Raw genomic sequence first — 17,305 nt, 5'->3', positions numbered from 1 at the left:
TGTTTTAATAGCTTGTTTTGTGTCCTGCACCTGTGAGCAACTATATTAAAAAGGGGTCATATGCTGTCTAGGCCCTGACCCTTCAGGAGATGTTTTTGGAGTGTGTTATGTGCTCTCTGTTGTTTTGACTCTGGTTGCTTTATCTCCTTACTCATAGTGGTGGTTTGGACCTTCCATCAGGTGTGCTTTGATTTGTTCGTTGAAGTAATCCTGGAAAAAAAAAAAACTAAAAAAAGGAGGAGCTGGTGGTGGAAGAAGCCTTATCCCTTACAAAGAGAGAAATGACAGGGACAGGGAAAAAGAAAAGAAAACTGACCAGGCAGAGAAACTATATGGCTTACTCCAGAGAGAGAGAGGAAAATAAAGGAGGAGATACAAAAGAGAATAAATATGTCTGCCTAAACAAACCAACAACCAGAATAACCAGACTAGAGAAGAAATAAGAGAAAGAAAAAGAACAGGAAAAAATACACACACACACACACACACACACACACAAACACACACACACACATATATACATACACACACTTATAAATATATATATACACACATATATACATACATATATATGTATTTTTATATGTATATATGTGTGTGTGTATATATATGCATATATGTGTGTGTGTGTGTGTGTGTGTGTATCAAGAACTGACCAAGAATTAAATCAGAAAATGCAAAACTGCTTGGGTGCCTTGGATGCCTTGGAACCAGTGTCTGGGCTGGTCTGGAGGAGGGGCTGTCTGGTTGGTAAGTATCAATCTTGCTCTGGTAGATACATAGTTACCAGGCACCAAGGGGCGTGGTTTGGTGTAGGCACATCATACCTCCACTGTGGGCCCCTTGTCCTTTCCCTGAAGCCCCACATCATTGGTGATGGGGAGAAAAATGGTGACATGCCAGTCTCTCCTCCCTGGATGGGTTGTCCCAAGCCACTTTGTTTAGGCCATCTTCACAGTGCTTTCAGGGGCACGAGTAAGCCAGTTTTTTTCACTCCAGTCTCCCGCACCTCCCAGGTCATCGGATGAGATTCAAACCTCAATGTCTTAAAGGATCCCACTCCTCACTCCCTGGTTCAGGGAAAGTGCCACTCCACCCCATCCACAAAGGGCATCTGGCTTCTCACAATGCTGCACCGGCACAAGCAAGGTGGTTTGTCCTGATCCACAGTCTCTGGTGCCTCCTAGGTGATCAGCTGAGATTTGAACCCCCATGTCTTAAGGGATCCTGTACTGTGTGCTCCAGTTCCAGGGTAGAGCCACTCCACCTAGCTGATAAAGGGCCTCTGGCTGGCGGACACAAGCAGGGTCCTTGTCCTTGGAATGGCTCTTGTCCTCCCCACAGCACTCAAGGGAGGGGATTATACTCTCCAACTGCAGACTGTACCTCTGAGCTAGTTACTGAGCCCAGGGCTGGCTCCCCTGCCCCCCCAGGTGTGTGAACAGGGCAGCTTGCCCCAGTCTGGAGAAAGTCCCACAGTTAGAAATTGGAACTATCTCCATTTTTTCCAATCCCTGGTCCATGGTTTTTCTCTTGTCCAAATACAATCCTACACTTGTACAACCTCTCTTTCTCTTCCTTTTGTCTCTCCGCAGAAGGGGATCCCTCCCCTCTGTGCCTATGCCACCCTTTTGTCTCTTCCCATTCACAATCACACACCTATGAACTGCCAAGTTGTCCAATGGGCCCCTGGAGATGTCTCTGTCATTTTGCAGCCCAGACTCTTGGAATTCCAAGTCCTCTGGCCTCAACACTGCTGTGGTTGCGGGACGAGGGAACTTCAGGCCCTCCTAGTTCTCTGCCATGTTGACCACCAATCCTGTTAGCTTGTCTTTTTGATGATAGTCATTCTAACAAGTATGAGGTGATATCTCACTGTGGTTTTGATTTGCATTACCGTAATGATTAGTGATGTTGAGCACTTTTCCATGTACATATTGACCATTTGAATGTCTTCTTTGGAAAAAATGTTCCCCTGCCCATTTTCTAATTGGACTGTTTGGGTTTCCCCCCGATATATATAGAAGTTCTATATATACTTTGGATATTAACAGCTTATCAGATATGTGCTTTACAAACATTTTCACCCATTCTTTAGGTTGTCTTTTCATTTTGTTGATGGTTTCCTTCACTGTGCAGAAGATTTTTAGTTTGATACAGTCTTATTTGTTTACTTTTGCTTTGTTACCTTTGTTTTTGATACCACATGCAAAAGAATCATTGCCAAGACTGACTGACTTCAAGGAGCTTAGCCCAAGTTTTCACCTGGGAGCTTTATCGTTTTAAGTCTTATATTCAAGTCTTTAATCCATATTGAGTTGATTTTTGTGCATGGTGTAAGAGAAGGGTCCAGTTTTCCCAAAACCATTTATTGAAGAGACTATCCTTTCTCCACTGTATATTCCTGGCTCCTGTGTCATATATTAATTGACCATATATGTATGGATTTATTTCTGGGCTCTCTATTCTTTCCCATCAATCCACGTGCTTTTATGCCAATGCCATGTCATTTTGATAACTATAGCTTTGTAATATAGTTCGAAATAGAAGACTGATGCCTCCAGCTTTGTTCTTATTCTCAAGATTGCTTTGACTGTTTGGGGTCTTTTGTCACTTCTTACAAATTTTAGGATTTTTTCCTATTTCTGTGAGAAAATATCATTGGAATCTTAATATGGGTTGCACTGAATCTGCAGGCTGTTTGGAGTAGCATGGACATTTTAACAATATTATTCTTCCAATCCATGAACACCAAATATATCCCCATTTATTTCTTTCTTCAATTTTTTTATCAATATCTTATAGTTCTTAGTGTACAGATATCTCATATCCTTGGTTAAACCTTTCCCTAAGTATTCTGTTCTTTAATTCTTCACTTTCAACCCTTCTGTATTTTTTTTAATTTTTTTAAATGTTTTTATTTATTCTTGAGACAGAGAGAGACAGAGCATGAGTGGGGAAGGGGCAGAGAGAGAGGGAGACACAGAATCTGAAACAGGCTCCAGGCTCTGAGCTGTCAGCACAGAGCCCAACGCGGGGCTCGAACTCACAGACTGTAAGATCGTGACCTGAGCCGAAGTCAGACGCTTAACCAACTGAGCCACCCAGGAGCCCCAACCCTTCTGTATTTTTATGCTTTAATATATTTCTAGTAAACATATAGTTTGAATTCATTTTTAACCAAATTTTTCCTTTAATTGGTATATTTACTGACATATTTAGATTTATTTCCATTATCTACTTTCTAATTATTTTTTCCTCTCTTTTTTTAGAATGTTTTGGATTTTTTTTTGTCATTCAATTTTCCTCTACTAGGATAAAAATTCAACACATAACATATATTTTTTAAAAATAAATTTTAATAGGAATACCTAACTTATTAAAGTCATTACTATTCTCCCAAACAAGGACCTTAGATTATATTTCAATTGCAATTAATTCCAAGTCTAAGTTCTCTCCTGATGTACGTGATAATTATCATGCATTTTTATTCTATCATATTTTCTAATCCATAAGATTTGGTTATTAATATATATTTATATTACACGCATATACATATATACACTTATTCAATATTTACTACATTTATCATGTAGGTTGCTCTACTTGTTACTCAGACCTTTCCTCTGGATTATTTTTATCTCTCCAAAAAAACATCTCATAGTATTTCTGTTTTTATTGAAGTATAATTGACACATGTTACATTAGTTTCAGACATACAACATAGTGATTTGACAACTTTATATATTATGCTATGTTCACCACAAGTGTAGCTATCATCTGTCACCATACAACATGATTACAGTACCATTTCCTATGCTTTAACTTTCATCCCTCTGACTTATTCATTACATAACTTAAAGCCGGAAACTCCCACTCCCCTTTACTCCTTTTTGTCCACTCCCATCATCTCTAGCAGCCACCTGTTTGTTCTCCATATTTATGGCTGTTTCTGTTTTTTCTTTGTTTGTTGATTTGTTTTCTTCTCTAGATTCCACATATAAGTGAAATCATATGGCATTTGTCTTTCTCTAACTTATTTCACTTAGCATAAAACACTCAAAGTCCATTCATGTTGTCACAAATGGCAAGGTCTCATTCTTTTTATGGCTGAGTAATCTTCCATTGCATATAGATACCACATCTTCTTTATCTATTCATCTATTGATGTACATTGGGTTGCTTCTATATCTTAGCTGTTGTAAATAATGCTGCAATGAATATGAGGGTATATACATATATTTTTGAGTTAGAGTTTTTGCCTTCAAATAGGTAAAACTAGTAAAGGAAAAAGAAAAAAGAACTAATCCAAGTAACTCATGAATACAGAATTTAACATACACCTTATACGCAGTCTTGGAAAAGAGTACTGCCAAGGGATGAGGTAGGGGGATAGTATAAAAGAAATCATGAAATCTCTTTAGTAGATTTGTTTTTATAGTGATATAACAAGAAATCCTTAAACAATCTTGTAAGTATTATAGGGTTCAGCAAAAGAATAAATGTGTTGATGTTAAGAGTTAGGATTCTCACTATGGAAAGAAGTATACATATGAAATTGAGGAAGGCAAGAACAAGCCCTGAGGTGAGAGACTAGAATTAAAGGTGTCTCTGAGATTTTGAGATTTCTAAATGTGTCTGTTCATGTATGTGTGTGTGTGTGTGTACATGTGCACTTTATTTTTATGTAGAAATATGAGCACATGAACTATGTATATGGTATGTGTGCATACCTGTATACATTTCCTAGTTCTGTCTGCTGAAACGGCATAAAAGCAAAGACACTCCAGAATCACTGGGCATTTTTAATATCATTCCTCATTAAAGAAATAAGACTTTGTCAGCAAGATAGTGAATATGAAGCCTGAAACCCTCCTTCCCCCACAAAGACAGGGATTTTACATCAAACAAACCAAATGCCTCTGAGAAATCCAAAAACCAGTTAAACTTTAACGTTTCCTGTACCTTAGGCAAGGACAAGACCAACCACATCAACATCAAACACCACTTAAAAAAAAAAAACTTATACTCTCAACATTAACTTGCCAGAGCCTCTCCCTATCCTGACACTGTAGCACAATTGGGAAGAAATCCCCAACTCTTGTCTTCCCTCTGGGGATGGAAAGGAGTAGAACACATATTCAACACTCTGATTTGGGAGCCAGGAGGTTGCCCAAATGGCCAGTTTCCCTCTTGCCTCTATCCAAGTATTGACAGCAATAGGGTGCCAGAATCTCTGAGAACTAAGACCATCAACCATTCACCAGAGTACATGAAGCACCAGAGATTGCAGTACCAAAAATAGACAGTAGGTGGAGTTCCTTACTGAAATTTATAACTGCACCACTGGGAGTACCTGCCTCAAAGATTACACACATAAACCCAGAGGGAATGCCTACCCAAAAAGGGCCTAAGAAGCCTCCAGTATCTAGGCAGGCTGAATGGAGAAAGTCTTCCCTATAGGAAATCAGACCACAAAGTCTGGAAGAGATGCCAAAATTCTAACAACAAAAAGTAACAAGACATAGAAAGAGGGAACCATGGCACATTCAAAAAAACAAATTAAATCTCCACAAACCAATCTTTTTTTTAAGTTTATTTATTTTTGAGAGACAGAAAGAGCACAAATGGGGGAGGGGCAAAGAGAGAGGGAGACAGAGAATCCAAAGCAGGCTCCAGGTTCTGAGCTGTCAGCACAGAGCCTTACATGGGGCCCAAACCCACAGACCATGAGATCATGACCTAAGCCAAAGTGAGATGCTCAACCAACTGAGCCACCTAGGTGCCCCTCCAGAAACTAACTTTAAAGAAACAGAAATGTATGAATTATGAAGAATTCAAAACTGTCATCATGAAGATACTTAATGAGCTAAAAGAGAGCACAAGACAACCAAAGGAAATGAGAAAAACCATACATAAACATGAGAATATCAAGAAAAAAAATAAAAACTATGAAGAAAAACCACACAGAAATTCTGGAACTAAAGAATACAATAATTGAATTGAAAAATCCATTACAGGAATGCAACAGCTGACTTGGCCAATTAGAAGAAAGAATCAGAAAACTAGAAGACAAGATCTTCAAAATAATCAGGACAGAAAAGGGAAAAAAAAAGAAAAGAATGAAGGAAAATAAAGAGAGCCTAAAGGATATATGGGATACCATGGAATGGTACAAAATATGAATTATGGGAACTGAAGAAGGAAGAAAAAAGAAACAGGCATGGAACTTATTTGAAGAAATGATAAAAATTCCCCAAATCTGAAAAGAAAATAGACATACAAATTCAAATAGCTTAAAGATCTCCAATTAGGAAAATATCAAAAGAAATCTACACTGAGATACATCATACTAAGCTGTCAAAAGTCACAGAGATAGAATCTTGTCAACAGCAAGAAAAATGTTCTACATTACATATAAGAAAGTTTATACCAGATCATCAGCAAATTTTTAACCATTAAGATTATGGGCTATTAGGGAGCACTGAAAGAAAACTGCCAAACAAAAATACTATATCTTGCAAAACTATTCTTCAAATATAAGGGAGAAATCAGGACTTTCCCAGATAAAAAGAACTGCTGAAAAGAATTCATTACCACTAGACCTTCCTTATAAGAAACCCTGAAGGAGTCCTAAAAGTTGAAGAGAAATAACAATAAACATCAACACAAAACCATACAAAAATATAAAATTCCCTTAAAAATATAAACATATCAACAAATATCCTGTAGTATTCTTAAGCAGGCAAATAAATCACTTATAAATTTGGTACAGAATTTTTTAAGATGAAAACTAATTATAAACTTAAGTTAATGGGCATACAATGTAAAAAGAGGTAATTTATGTCATGAATAACATAAAGTAGGAGAGGCAGGGATGTAAATAGTAGAGTTTTTATATGTAATTGAAGTTGTTATCCGTTTAAAATAGATTGTTGTAACTTTAATAAGTTTTATATAATTGCAATGGTAACCACAAAGTAAATAACTATAGAATATAAACAAGGGGAAACAAGAAGGGAATCAAAATACATCACTACAAAAAAATCAACAAAACACAAAAGAAGATACCAAGAGAGAAAAAGAGGAACCAAAAGCTACCAAACAGAAAGCATAAACATAATGGCAATAGTAAGCATCTCCTACAAGTACTATATGCTGCCTCTAAGAGGCTGTCTTTAAATCTTAGAACTCACACAGGCTCAAAGTAAAAGGCCAGAAGAAGATATTCCATAGAAACAGGAACTTAAAGAGAGCAAGGGTGGCCATTCTTAGACAAAATAGAGATTAAGACAAAACTGTCAAAAAATAAAGAAAAAAGAAAGATATATATAATGATAAAAGGGCCAATTCACTAGAAATATATAACAATTATAAATATATATGCACCTAATATTAAAGCACCCAAATATGTGAAGCAAACACTAACAGAACTAAAGGGAGAAACAGACAGCAACACAATAATATTAGGACATTTCAATATCCCCACTTTCAGTTATGGCAAGAACAGTCAGACAGAATATCAATAAGAAATGAAGGACTAGAGGCGCCTGGGTGGCTCAGTCGGTTGAGCATCTGACTTCAGCTCAGGTCATGATCTCATGGTTCGTGAGTTCAAGCTCCGCTTCTGGCTCTGTGCTGATAGCTCAGAGCCTGGAGCCTGCTTCAGATTCTGTGTCCCTCTCTCTCTCCGCCCCACCCCTGCTTGTGCTCTGTCTCTGTCTTTCAAAAATGAATAAACATAAAAAAAATTTTTTAAGAAATGAAGGACTAAACAATACTGTAAAATAGATATACATAACAAACATATACAGAACACTCCACCTAACGACAGCAAAATACATGTTCTTCTCAAGCACTCATGGAACATTCTCCAAGACAGACTACATGTTAAGGACACAAAACAAGTTTTAACAAATTTTAAGATCAAAATCACACAAAGCATCTTTTTAAACACAATGGTATAAAATTAGAAATCAATAGTAGAAAGAAAACAAAAAAAAATCCACAAATATGTGAAAATTAAACAACATGCTCTTGAACAATCCATGGATCAAAGAAAAAATCATAATGGAATTTAGAAAATATCTGAAGATAAATGAAAACAAAACACAAAATACCAAAACTATGAGATTTGGCAAAAATCAGTACTAAAAGTTTATGGAGGTAAGTGTTTACATTTAAAAAGATCACAAACTGAGACACTTGGGTTGTTCAGTTGGTTAAGCATCCAACTTTTGATTTCAGCTCAGGTCATGATCTCATGGTTCCTGAGGTGAAGCCCTACATCAGACTTTGCACTAACAGTGCTGAGACTGCTTGGGATTCTCTATTCCCTTCTCTCTGTCTCTCTCTCTTTCTCTCTCTCAAAAATAAATAAATATTCAAAAAACAAATTAAATAAATAAAAAGATCACAAACAATAACCTTTTATCTAAAGGAACAAAAAAAATTTGTTTAAAGCCAGAGTTTGCAAAAGAAAGGAAATAATAAATATTGGAGCAGAGATAAATGAAATAGAGATAGGAAACAAAAATGATACCAAGAGTTGTTTTTAAAAAGATTAACAAGGGGACGCCTGGGTGGCTCAGTCAGTTAAGCCTCTGATTCTTGATTTCAGCTTAGGTCATGATCTCACAGTTCGTGAATTCAAGCACATCAGGCTCTGCCTGACAATGTGGAGCCTGCTTGGGTTTCTCTCTCTGCCCCTCCCCTGCTCACATTGTCTGTCTCTCTCCCTCTCTCTCAAAATAAATAAACTTAAAAAATAAAAAAAAAAAGGGGCACTGGGTGGCTCAGTCGGTTGGGCGTCCAACTTCAGCTCAGGTCATGATCTCGCGGTCTGTGAGTTCGAGCCCTGCGTCGGGCTCTGTGCTGACAGCTCAGAGCCTGGAGCCTGTTTCGGATTCTGTGTCTCCCTCTCTCTCTCTGACCCTCCCCCGTTCATGCTCTCTCTCTCTCTGTCTCAAAAATAAATAAACGTTAAAAAAAATTTTTTTAAAATAAAATAAAAAATTAAAAAATAAAAAAAAAGATTAACAAAAGTAACAAGCTTTAGCTAGATTAACTATGAAAAAAAGAGAATATTCAAATAATTAAAATTAGAAATGAAAGAGGATATATTACAATGATGTCCACTTTGCTCAAAGACAAAAGATCATAAAAGACTACTATACACAATTATATGCCAAAATATTGGATAACCTAGAAGAAATGGATAAATTCCTAGAAACATATAACCTACTGAGGCCAAACCATGAAAAAATTTAAAAATCTGAACAGACCTATAACTAGTGAGGAAACTGAAGCAGTAATCAAAAACCTCCCAACAAAGAAAAACCCGGAACGAGATGGCTTCACCGGGGCATTCTATCATTTAAAACACCAACCCTTCTCAAACTCTCCCAAAGAATCAAAAAGGAGGAATTCTCCAAACCTATTCCATGAGGACTGCATTATCCTGATATCAAAACGAGACAAAGACACAAGAAAACTACAGACCAATATCCCTGATTAATAATGATGCAAAAATCTTAAACAAAATACTAGCAAACAGAATTCAAAAGCAAATTAAAAGGTAAAACCAAGTAGGATTTATGTCTGGAACATAAGCCTGGCTCACTATTTGTAATAACATGAAACAATGTAATACACCACATAAACAAATGAAGGACAAGAACCACATGATCATCTCAATAGATTCAAGAAAAGGTTTTGATAAAATTCAACTCCTTGATGGTTAAAAAAAAAAAAAAAACCTCAATAAACTAAGAATAGAAGAAAACTAACTCAGCATAAAAATCCTTATGTAAACAGGCCACAACAAATTTTTGTTTTCTTCATGCATGTGTTTTTTAAAATTTTCATTAATTATGACATATTGCCTTTGTAATATAATTTACCTTATTAAAAACACTAAATAAAAATACTCTTAATACTATATTTTCATCTGTAAACATGAAAATACCAATGACTCTATCAATGCTGTACTTAAAGGAAAATTCACAGATCTAAATGCCTATGTTAAGAATAAAAAAAAAATAATACTTTCTAATGCCTTTTGTAACTCATTAAGGCATTGTATCTAGACTAATATTGCTACATGATATTACATCCAAATTCAAACAACCAACATAGCTTTAAAATATTTTATCACTATAATTATTTTAATAGCAATTTTTAATAAATATAAAATGTATTAGTATAAAATTTATTAACAGTACCAATAATTTAAATTAAAACAATAAATGATATTTTGGATTCCATAATTTATGCAGAATACATACATGACGTTCTTCCTTAGCTGCTTCTTCTAACTGAGCTGCAAATTGTGAACAACATATCAAGAATGAATTCAGATCATCCCCAACCTTTTGAAAAGAATAAAACAAAGTTACTTTTAATTTCAGAACCCATACGCATACCCATCTATATTATAGTACATTTGTTTTTAAAAATAGTTTTTGTCTATAATTTATGTCCCTTCAAACATATAAGACAAGAAATTGTGCTCCAAATGCTATACTAGCAAATTCTCCCAGAAAGTGGAAGAGAGTACATTCTGGGGAGTGGCCCATGAATGACATACCCAACTATGCATCTCTTCTCATTCTCCTCTACATAGTTGTAGAAAATCAAGCATCCCAGATTTAGACTCCTGAAATTTATGAGCAGCCAAAAAAAGGTAGCAATTCTGTATATACCTTATAAATATCTCTTTGTGTTAGAAAATTAACACTAATTATAACTTCTGAATATAAGTATACTTATCAAGAGCTATAGTCTTTCACCCTCAATAAGCAAATGAAGACTTTGAGGAAAAAATAGTGACAGATTAAAATGTTACAATGACTTAAAAAAAAAGTCACAATGACTGAACCTTTTATAGTAGAGTGGTGATTTGTAAATCAGAGACAACCTATGATAAACAAATCTAGATGCTTATATACAGTTAGGATTCTCATAGAGTGTTCTCCATGAGGAATATGCTTATTCAACGTCACATTTTAAAACATACTCATACGCTCATATATTTTTTTTGTCATGGTAAAGATCTATACCCATATAGAAGAGTGGGAAAACTGAATTAGTCATTCAGGAGAGCAGGAAAATGAAGTAACTAGAGTTACTAATCATAAATATGAGACTATACACATGCTTGAGGACCATCTTCTATTCAGATTTAGAAGCCACAAATATAGGGATTGATTTGATGAGGGTTGCAGTTTAACAAAATAAAATCAATAAAGCATGACAGGGCAAGAGAGTTAAGTACTTATGTGTGGGAGCAATAATAATAAGGGAACATGGAATTTAAGCTAGGTAAGTAAGAATAGAAGAAGTATTTGGGACAGTAAAATGTAATAGGACCAATGGATTATAGTTCCCAATGGAATCAAAGGACTTTTGGAGTCAGAATATTAGACAGACTAAGTGGGAAAGATAAGAGGTAGTGACCAGAAATTAAGATGATTGAAACTTAAATTATGGAAAAGTAACAGTTATTGGTTATGACAAAGACTAAAGGATATCATCTTGTTGGTTAGTGGCTGACATAGAAGATAAGATCATTAGAGTGAATGATCATTCAGTGAACTAAGAGGCCACATTATTTGGAAAGATCTTCTACATGGATATTAAAATCATCAAAAATTATGACAACAGTGCTGTAAGACAAGTAGAATACCAGTATAATTCAGACTGTTAGTCACCTACTAATTATTATGTTTTTCCTTGAGGATATTGAAAAGGAGAGGACATAAGGAAAATGTGATGAACTGAATTCTGCAGAACACTTTGCAGGTGAGCAAAGAACCAAAGCCATATCCATACCTAAAGGGAGCATGGTGGAGAAAGAAGAGCACTTGGCCTAGTTGTGCCAAGTGTGCCAAGTCAGCCACGTCAAAAAGCAGGCCTACCACTGACAAACAGAATTCAGAGTATGAAGAAAAACCAGCTGAGCCTTTGACAGTCATTTAAGCTGGCAGATAGACTAGAATGAGAAAAGCTCCTAAGGCAAATCACTGAACCCAAACATTTTTCTTTTACCAAACTCCTCCCCATCTCAATTTTGCCATAAAGATGGCAGAAAAGGAGGCCTACGTACCCATTAGGAATGGTCAGAATTAAAAAGACTGACAATACCAATTCTGGTAAGAATGTGCAGCCTGCAGCCACCGGAACTCTCATAGAGAGCTGGTAGGAACATACAATGATTCTGCCATGTTGGGAAACAGTTTATGAGCAATCGCTCATAAAGTTAAACATGTATTTGTAACTCACCAATCCTATTCCAAAGAAACTATCCACGATGAGTAAAAACATATATCCTCACAAAGACTTGTACACAATGTCCACAGAAGCTTCACTCATAACAGTCAAAATAGTTACTGCATCCAACCACCTAAATGTTTATTAACTGGTGAATGGATTACAAACTGTGGGATAGTCATACAATGGAATACTCTTCACACCAAAGAAACTACTGATATACAGAACAACATGGATGAGTCTCAAATACATGATGAAGTAGGGAAGGCTATATATATATATATATATATATATATATATATATATATATATATAGAATGTCATTTATATGACATTCTAGAGAAGGTAAAAGTATAGTGACAGATCAGTGTTTGTCTAGAGCCAGGGTGGGAGGAAAGGACTGACTGTAAGTGGGATACAAGGAAGCTTTTGGGGACAACAAAATGTTTTATAGTTTGGCAATTACACAACTATAAAAAGGAGGAACTAAAAACCAGAGGAATCTCATCCTGCATGTTCTTGTGGTAATTGTATTTGAAGTTCTACCAGGAATGAACCAAAATGTGAACCAAAACTATTTAAAATCAGAGTTCAAACTCTTCCCTGCTAAAATACTTGCAAGATCAAATAAATCAACCCCTGAGGGGAAGCAGCAATATGTACGATTATGGGTTAGACAAACCATACAATAACTCAACTTAATTAAAATATGGATCAGTTCCTGCTCAAATCAGTTCTTAGAAGAATGCGAATGATTAGCTTTTCATGCTAAATGTCAGAAAGGAAACAGTAAGGATTCTCTAGAAAATAAAACATTGTACCACAGTTTCCAATATTTTTCTAAATATAATGCTTGGGATCCAACTAAAAAAAATCATAAAACATATGAATAACCAGGAAAATACAATCCATAATCAAAAGGAAAAATAGAAGTAAATACACTGATGATCCAGATACTGAAAATTAGCAAAGATTTTTAAAACTCTGTTACTGATAAAAGAATTTGCAGAAAAATATTGGTAGACAGGTAAAGAGATAGATAATAGCAGGAGAAATATAAAACTCCCTAAAAAGTAACCAAAAGATAATCTTAAATGTGAAAATTATGATATTTGAAATAAAAATTTCATTGGATAGAGTTTAACAGCAGATCAGACACCACAGAAAGGATCAGTGAGTTTGAATATAGAATAACATATATTGCCCAAACTGAATCAAAGAAAGAGAAAAAACTGAAATGAATGAACAGAGAGTAACTTCTTATACAGTAACAAGCATTCTAATATATGTGTAATTAGAGTCTCATAAAAAAGGATCAGAGAGGCAGTAAAATATGTAAAGAAATAATGAATGAAAATTTCCAAATTTGATGAAAAACATCAACTCACAAACTCAGCTTGATAGACTGAAAATAGAATAAATATACATAAAAAATAATTTTGGACTTTCACTTCTGGTCATCATGGACTAGGCCCATTCCTCTAATCACCCCTCCTACAGTTAAAATCCATAGACAATACAACAAACTAACACAGGCAAATTCTGAAAGGAAGAAAGAGAAAGGCAGAGATCTCAAAACTTGAGGAATACATGAATTCTTTAGGTTTTCTTTTTACCTACATATAAAATGGATGGGACACTGGAAAAGCCTGACTCATGGAACTTCCAATAAGCACAGACTTAAAAAAAAAAAAAAAAAAGCACAACAACTAAGAAAAGCCAAAGGACTGTAAAAGGGGGTCTCTAGCATAACCAAAATCTTTTTGACAATGCCTAATCCTACTTGAGCCAAACACCAAGAATAAGCTGCACCCACTATCCATGTGTCGATAGGACTAAAAAATAATGTGGCAGTGAAAATTAGCCATCCAATTCCCCCACCAGAGTGATGATGTTGAGACCAACCAGGGAACTGAACTTCCACTCTTGTCTGAAATTAGCAGTCATAATGAGTCAAGGATATCTGCTCTCATCACTATTATTAAATATAATACTTGAAGCCAGAGCCAGCACAAGAGAAGGAAATAAAAAGCATTCAGACTGGATAGGAAGAAGTAAAATTGTCTCTACATGAAGATGACATAATTGTCCATGTAGAAAATCCAAAAAATCTATAGAAAAACTAGAATGAAAAAATACATTGAACAAGGTTGTTTAAGATACAAGATCAACATACAAAAATCAATCATTATTTCTATCTACTACTTACAAAATGTGGAAACTAAAATTTAATACAATGCCATTAAAAAGTGTTCCAAAAAACATGAAATATTAATGCATAAAATCTAACAAACCATGTACAGGATCTGTATGATGAAAATTACAAAATGGTGATGAAAGAAATCAAACAAGACCGAAACAAATGGAGAGTCATACAATGTTCATGAATTGAAAGACTCAACATAGGTGTTTTATTACATGGAGCCAAACTCAATCCCTAACTAACAAAAATAATTATAAAATAGAAAAATAATACTCTACAAGTGTATTAAAGTACAGTTGAATATTATGAAACATGTAAAATAATTCATCTCATCAGTAGGTTAAAGGAGAACCACATACTTAATCACCTTAAGAGTTACATAATTTATATATACCAGATATTTGTTAGAATTCAATAAATTCTTGGGTTTTTTTTATTTAGCAAAATACAAATAGAAGGACACTTTCTTAACATGATAAAGAATATACATCTAAAACCAACAAGTAACCAAATGTTTAAGAATTAAACAGAACAGGCACTAGCAATAAAAATACGTTTAAAATACAGATAGGTCTTAATTAAACTTTAAGATAAGTGTTAGCAGAGGATAGAAAAATCAATACTCTACTTTCAAGTTCCTTAACCAGGTCATTTTCATGGATGGGAATTCATTCTGAGAACATAAATGGATTCCAAAAGAAAATCTTAACCCTTTTCAGTGTTAAATGTTTCTACATTAGGATTATATACACTTACAGATAAAGTTAATTCTTCATGTTCAGGCTTCACAACTGATTTTTCTCCATCTACAATGCTAAATCCATAGGCTTCCTCCAAAGTAGAAACAACCTATGAGTAAATCAAAGCAAATTTTTATTTTAATAATTTTATGTAAATTATATGTAAATTTATTAAGTGTAAAAAAACACTTAATCAAACATGTCAGGACCTTCTTAGCAATAAGACTTCTTTCTACCAGTGCCATAAACTTAAACTTTCCATCTCACATCCCATCTTATATCACCCTGAAGAATAAGAAACAGTCCTCAACTCTACTCTGTAAGAAAGTCCCTATGACTCCCATTTCTGTGTTCATAGGCATGTAAAAGGCGATCTATGAATAGTTGAAGCATCAACTCCACTTATCACCAAAGTATTTCCTCAAAATCTGAGGGACTCAAATTTCTTCTTCGAAAAGAAGCGGACAAAATAGAAATGTAAACTAGAGAGCAATAAATTTTTTAAGGAAATTCTCTGAGCTAACCCTTCAAACTTTGAACAAACTTGTATTTTGGAAATTTGACAAAACTATATTCTTTTTATATTTGTGCTACCTCCCTCATTGTTCTCATTTGGTATGTGGTACATTCACAATTCAATTCTGGACCACTGTGCAAAGAGAAACTCAGAAAAAAGGAGATTTTTTTTTTTTTTCCCAACATTAAGAGCTAAAGTTTCTAAAGTGCTGAGTTAACATAGCAGGAATGAGCCAGAAAGGACTATCATTAGAAAGATCTGCTTTCAAGGTTGGCCTTAGACTGCTGCCTCAGAACTTGGATTTCATGAGTGTTCCCATCATTCACTGATAACAGTGGCTCATTGTCCTTAAACTGTTTGTACAAACAATGTGGTTTATGCTAAACATCTGCTTTCCTTCAGGGAGTGTGGAATTTTGGTACATGCTAAGCAAAATACCTAGATGAGCAACCCCCAATAAAACCCTGGGCACTGAGTCTCTAATGAGCTTCTCCAAAAGACATTTCACATGTGCTGTCATAATTTGTTGTTGGAGTAATTAAGCACATCCTGTGTGACTTTAAAGGAAGAGGAATCTTGGACCTAGTTTCCTCCAGACTTCACTCCATAAGCCTTTTCCTTTTGCTGATTTTGCTTTGTATCTTTTCACTGTACTAGATCTTAGCCATCAGTAGGTCTATATTTTGAGTCTAGTGCACCTTCCTAGCAAATCTCTAAGCCTAGGGACGGTCATGGAAACCCTAAACACAGGGACCAACAAGTGTCTTACCATCTTTAGATGTTGGGTAATTTTTCTGATCAATTCATCTTCTGCTATTAACTCCTTTGTCTTACTCGATGCAATGGGCAAAGCATATCTTACGATGGATTCCCCTGCTGGTGGAGATCCTAAGACCATTGGTTCAAGTTTATCATGTACTAATTTTGCACTATGTTTTTCCTTTGCTTTAAGTGACAACGGTGCAGTAAATATTCCTTTTTTGTAAGTTAAATCTGGAACATTTGCCAATTTATTACTAGAGGCTGACAGATGTTTTGCGGACTTCATTTTGTTATTTTACTTCACTTCCAAATTACAGGTGAAAAAAATTGTATTCCTCCCTGTAAATAAAACATTAAGATTTCAGATTAAAAATTAGGGCAGGATTACCAATTGCCGTGAAGATGGTGAATACCAAAACCAGCACTGCAGAAATCACAAAATGGAGAGGAAACCATTCCTAACAATAACAACAAAAAAATTTTAAAAAAAGAAAAGAAAAAAAGCCTGTGAGAAATCCTTAAAGGTGACTGAAGACTGATTTATGTATGAGTATTTAGGATGGGGAGTTTTATATCTATCATTATTTGCATAGGAATAATAGCCTAGACCCAGGGTAACAACAGAGTAATATCAAGGAAGCACCAAAATCATGCTGGGTCCCCCCCAAAAATATATTCAAGTTCTCACCCCTGGCACCTGTGAATATGACCATATTTGAAAATACCATTTTTGTAGATGTAACCAAGTTAAGATGAGGTTATACTAGATTAGAGTGGGCCCTAAATCCAATGACTGGTATCATTATAAGAAAG

At 35.1% G+C, this 17,305-nt stretch overlaps 1 protein-coding gene across 3 annotated transcripts in view; it reads right to left on the bottom strand.

The window, feature by feature from the left end:
- The window catches only part of LOC122224035 (coiled-coil domain-containing protein 7-like), a 134,101-nt gene that overhangs the window by 112,351 nt on the left and 4,445 nt on the right, over positions 1 to 17,305 (bottom strand). For all 3 annotated transcript variants that reach the window (XM_042945300.1, XM_042945302.1, XM_042945301.1), the window contains exons 2-4: positions 16,500 to 16,831; positions 15,230 to 15,322; positions 10,287 to 10,370 (exon numbers count right to left, since the gene is read on the bottom strand). In XM_042945300.1, the coding sequence (XP_042801234.1) occupies positions 10,287 to 10,370; positions 15,230 to 15,322; positions 16,500 to 16,778 (456 nt within the window). In that variant the 5' untranslated portion in view covers positions 16,779 to 16,831. The remainder of the gene's footprint in view (positions 1 to 10,286; positions 10,371 to 15,229; positions 15,323 to 16,499; positions 16,832 to 17,305) is intronic.

This window comes from Panthera leo, chromosome B4 (assembly GCF_018350215.1).
Source record: "Panthera leo isolate Ple1 chromosome B4, P.leo_Ple1_pat1.1, whole genome shotgun sequence".
Taxonomy (NCBI): Eukaryota; Metazoa; Chordata; class Mammalia; order Carnivora; family Felidae; genus Panthera; species Panthera leo.
Note: the sequence above shows the minus strand (reverse complement) of the source record. Positions and strands in the feature narration are given on the sequence as shown.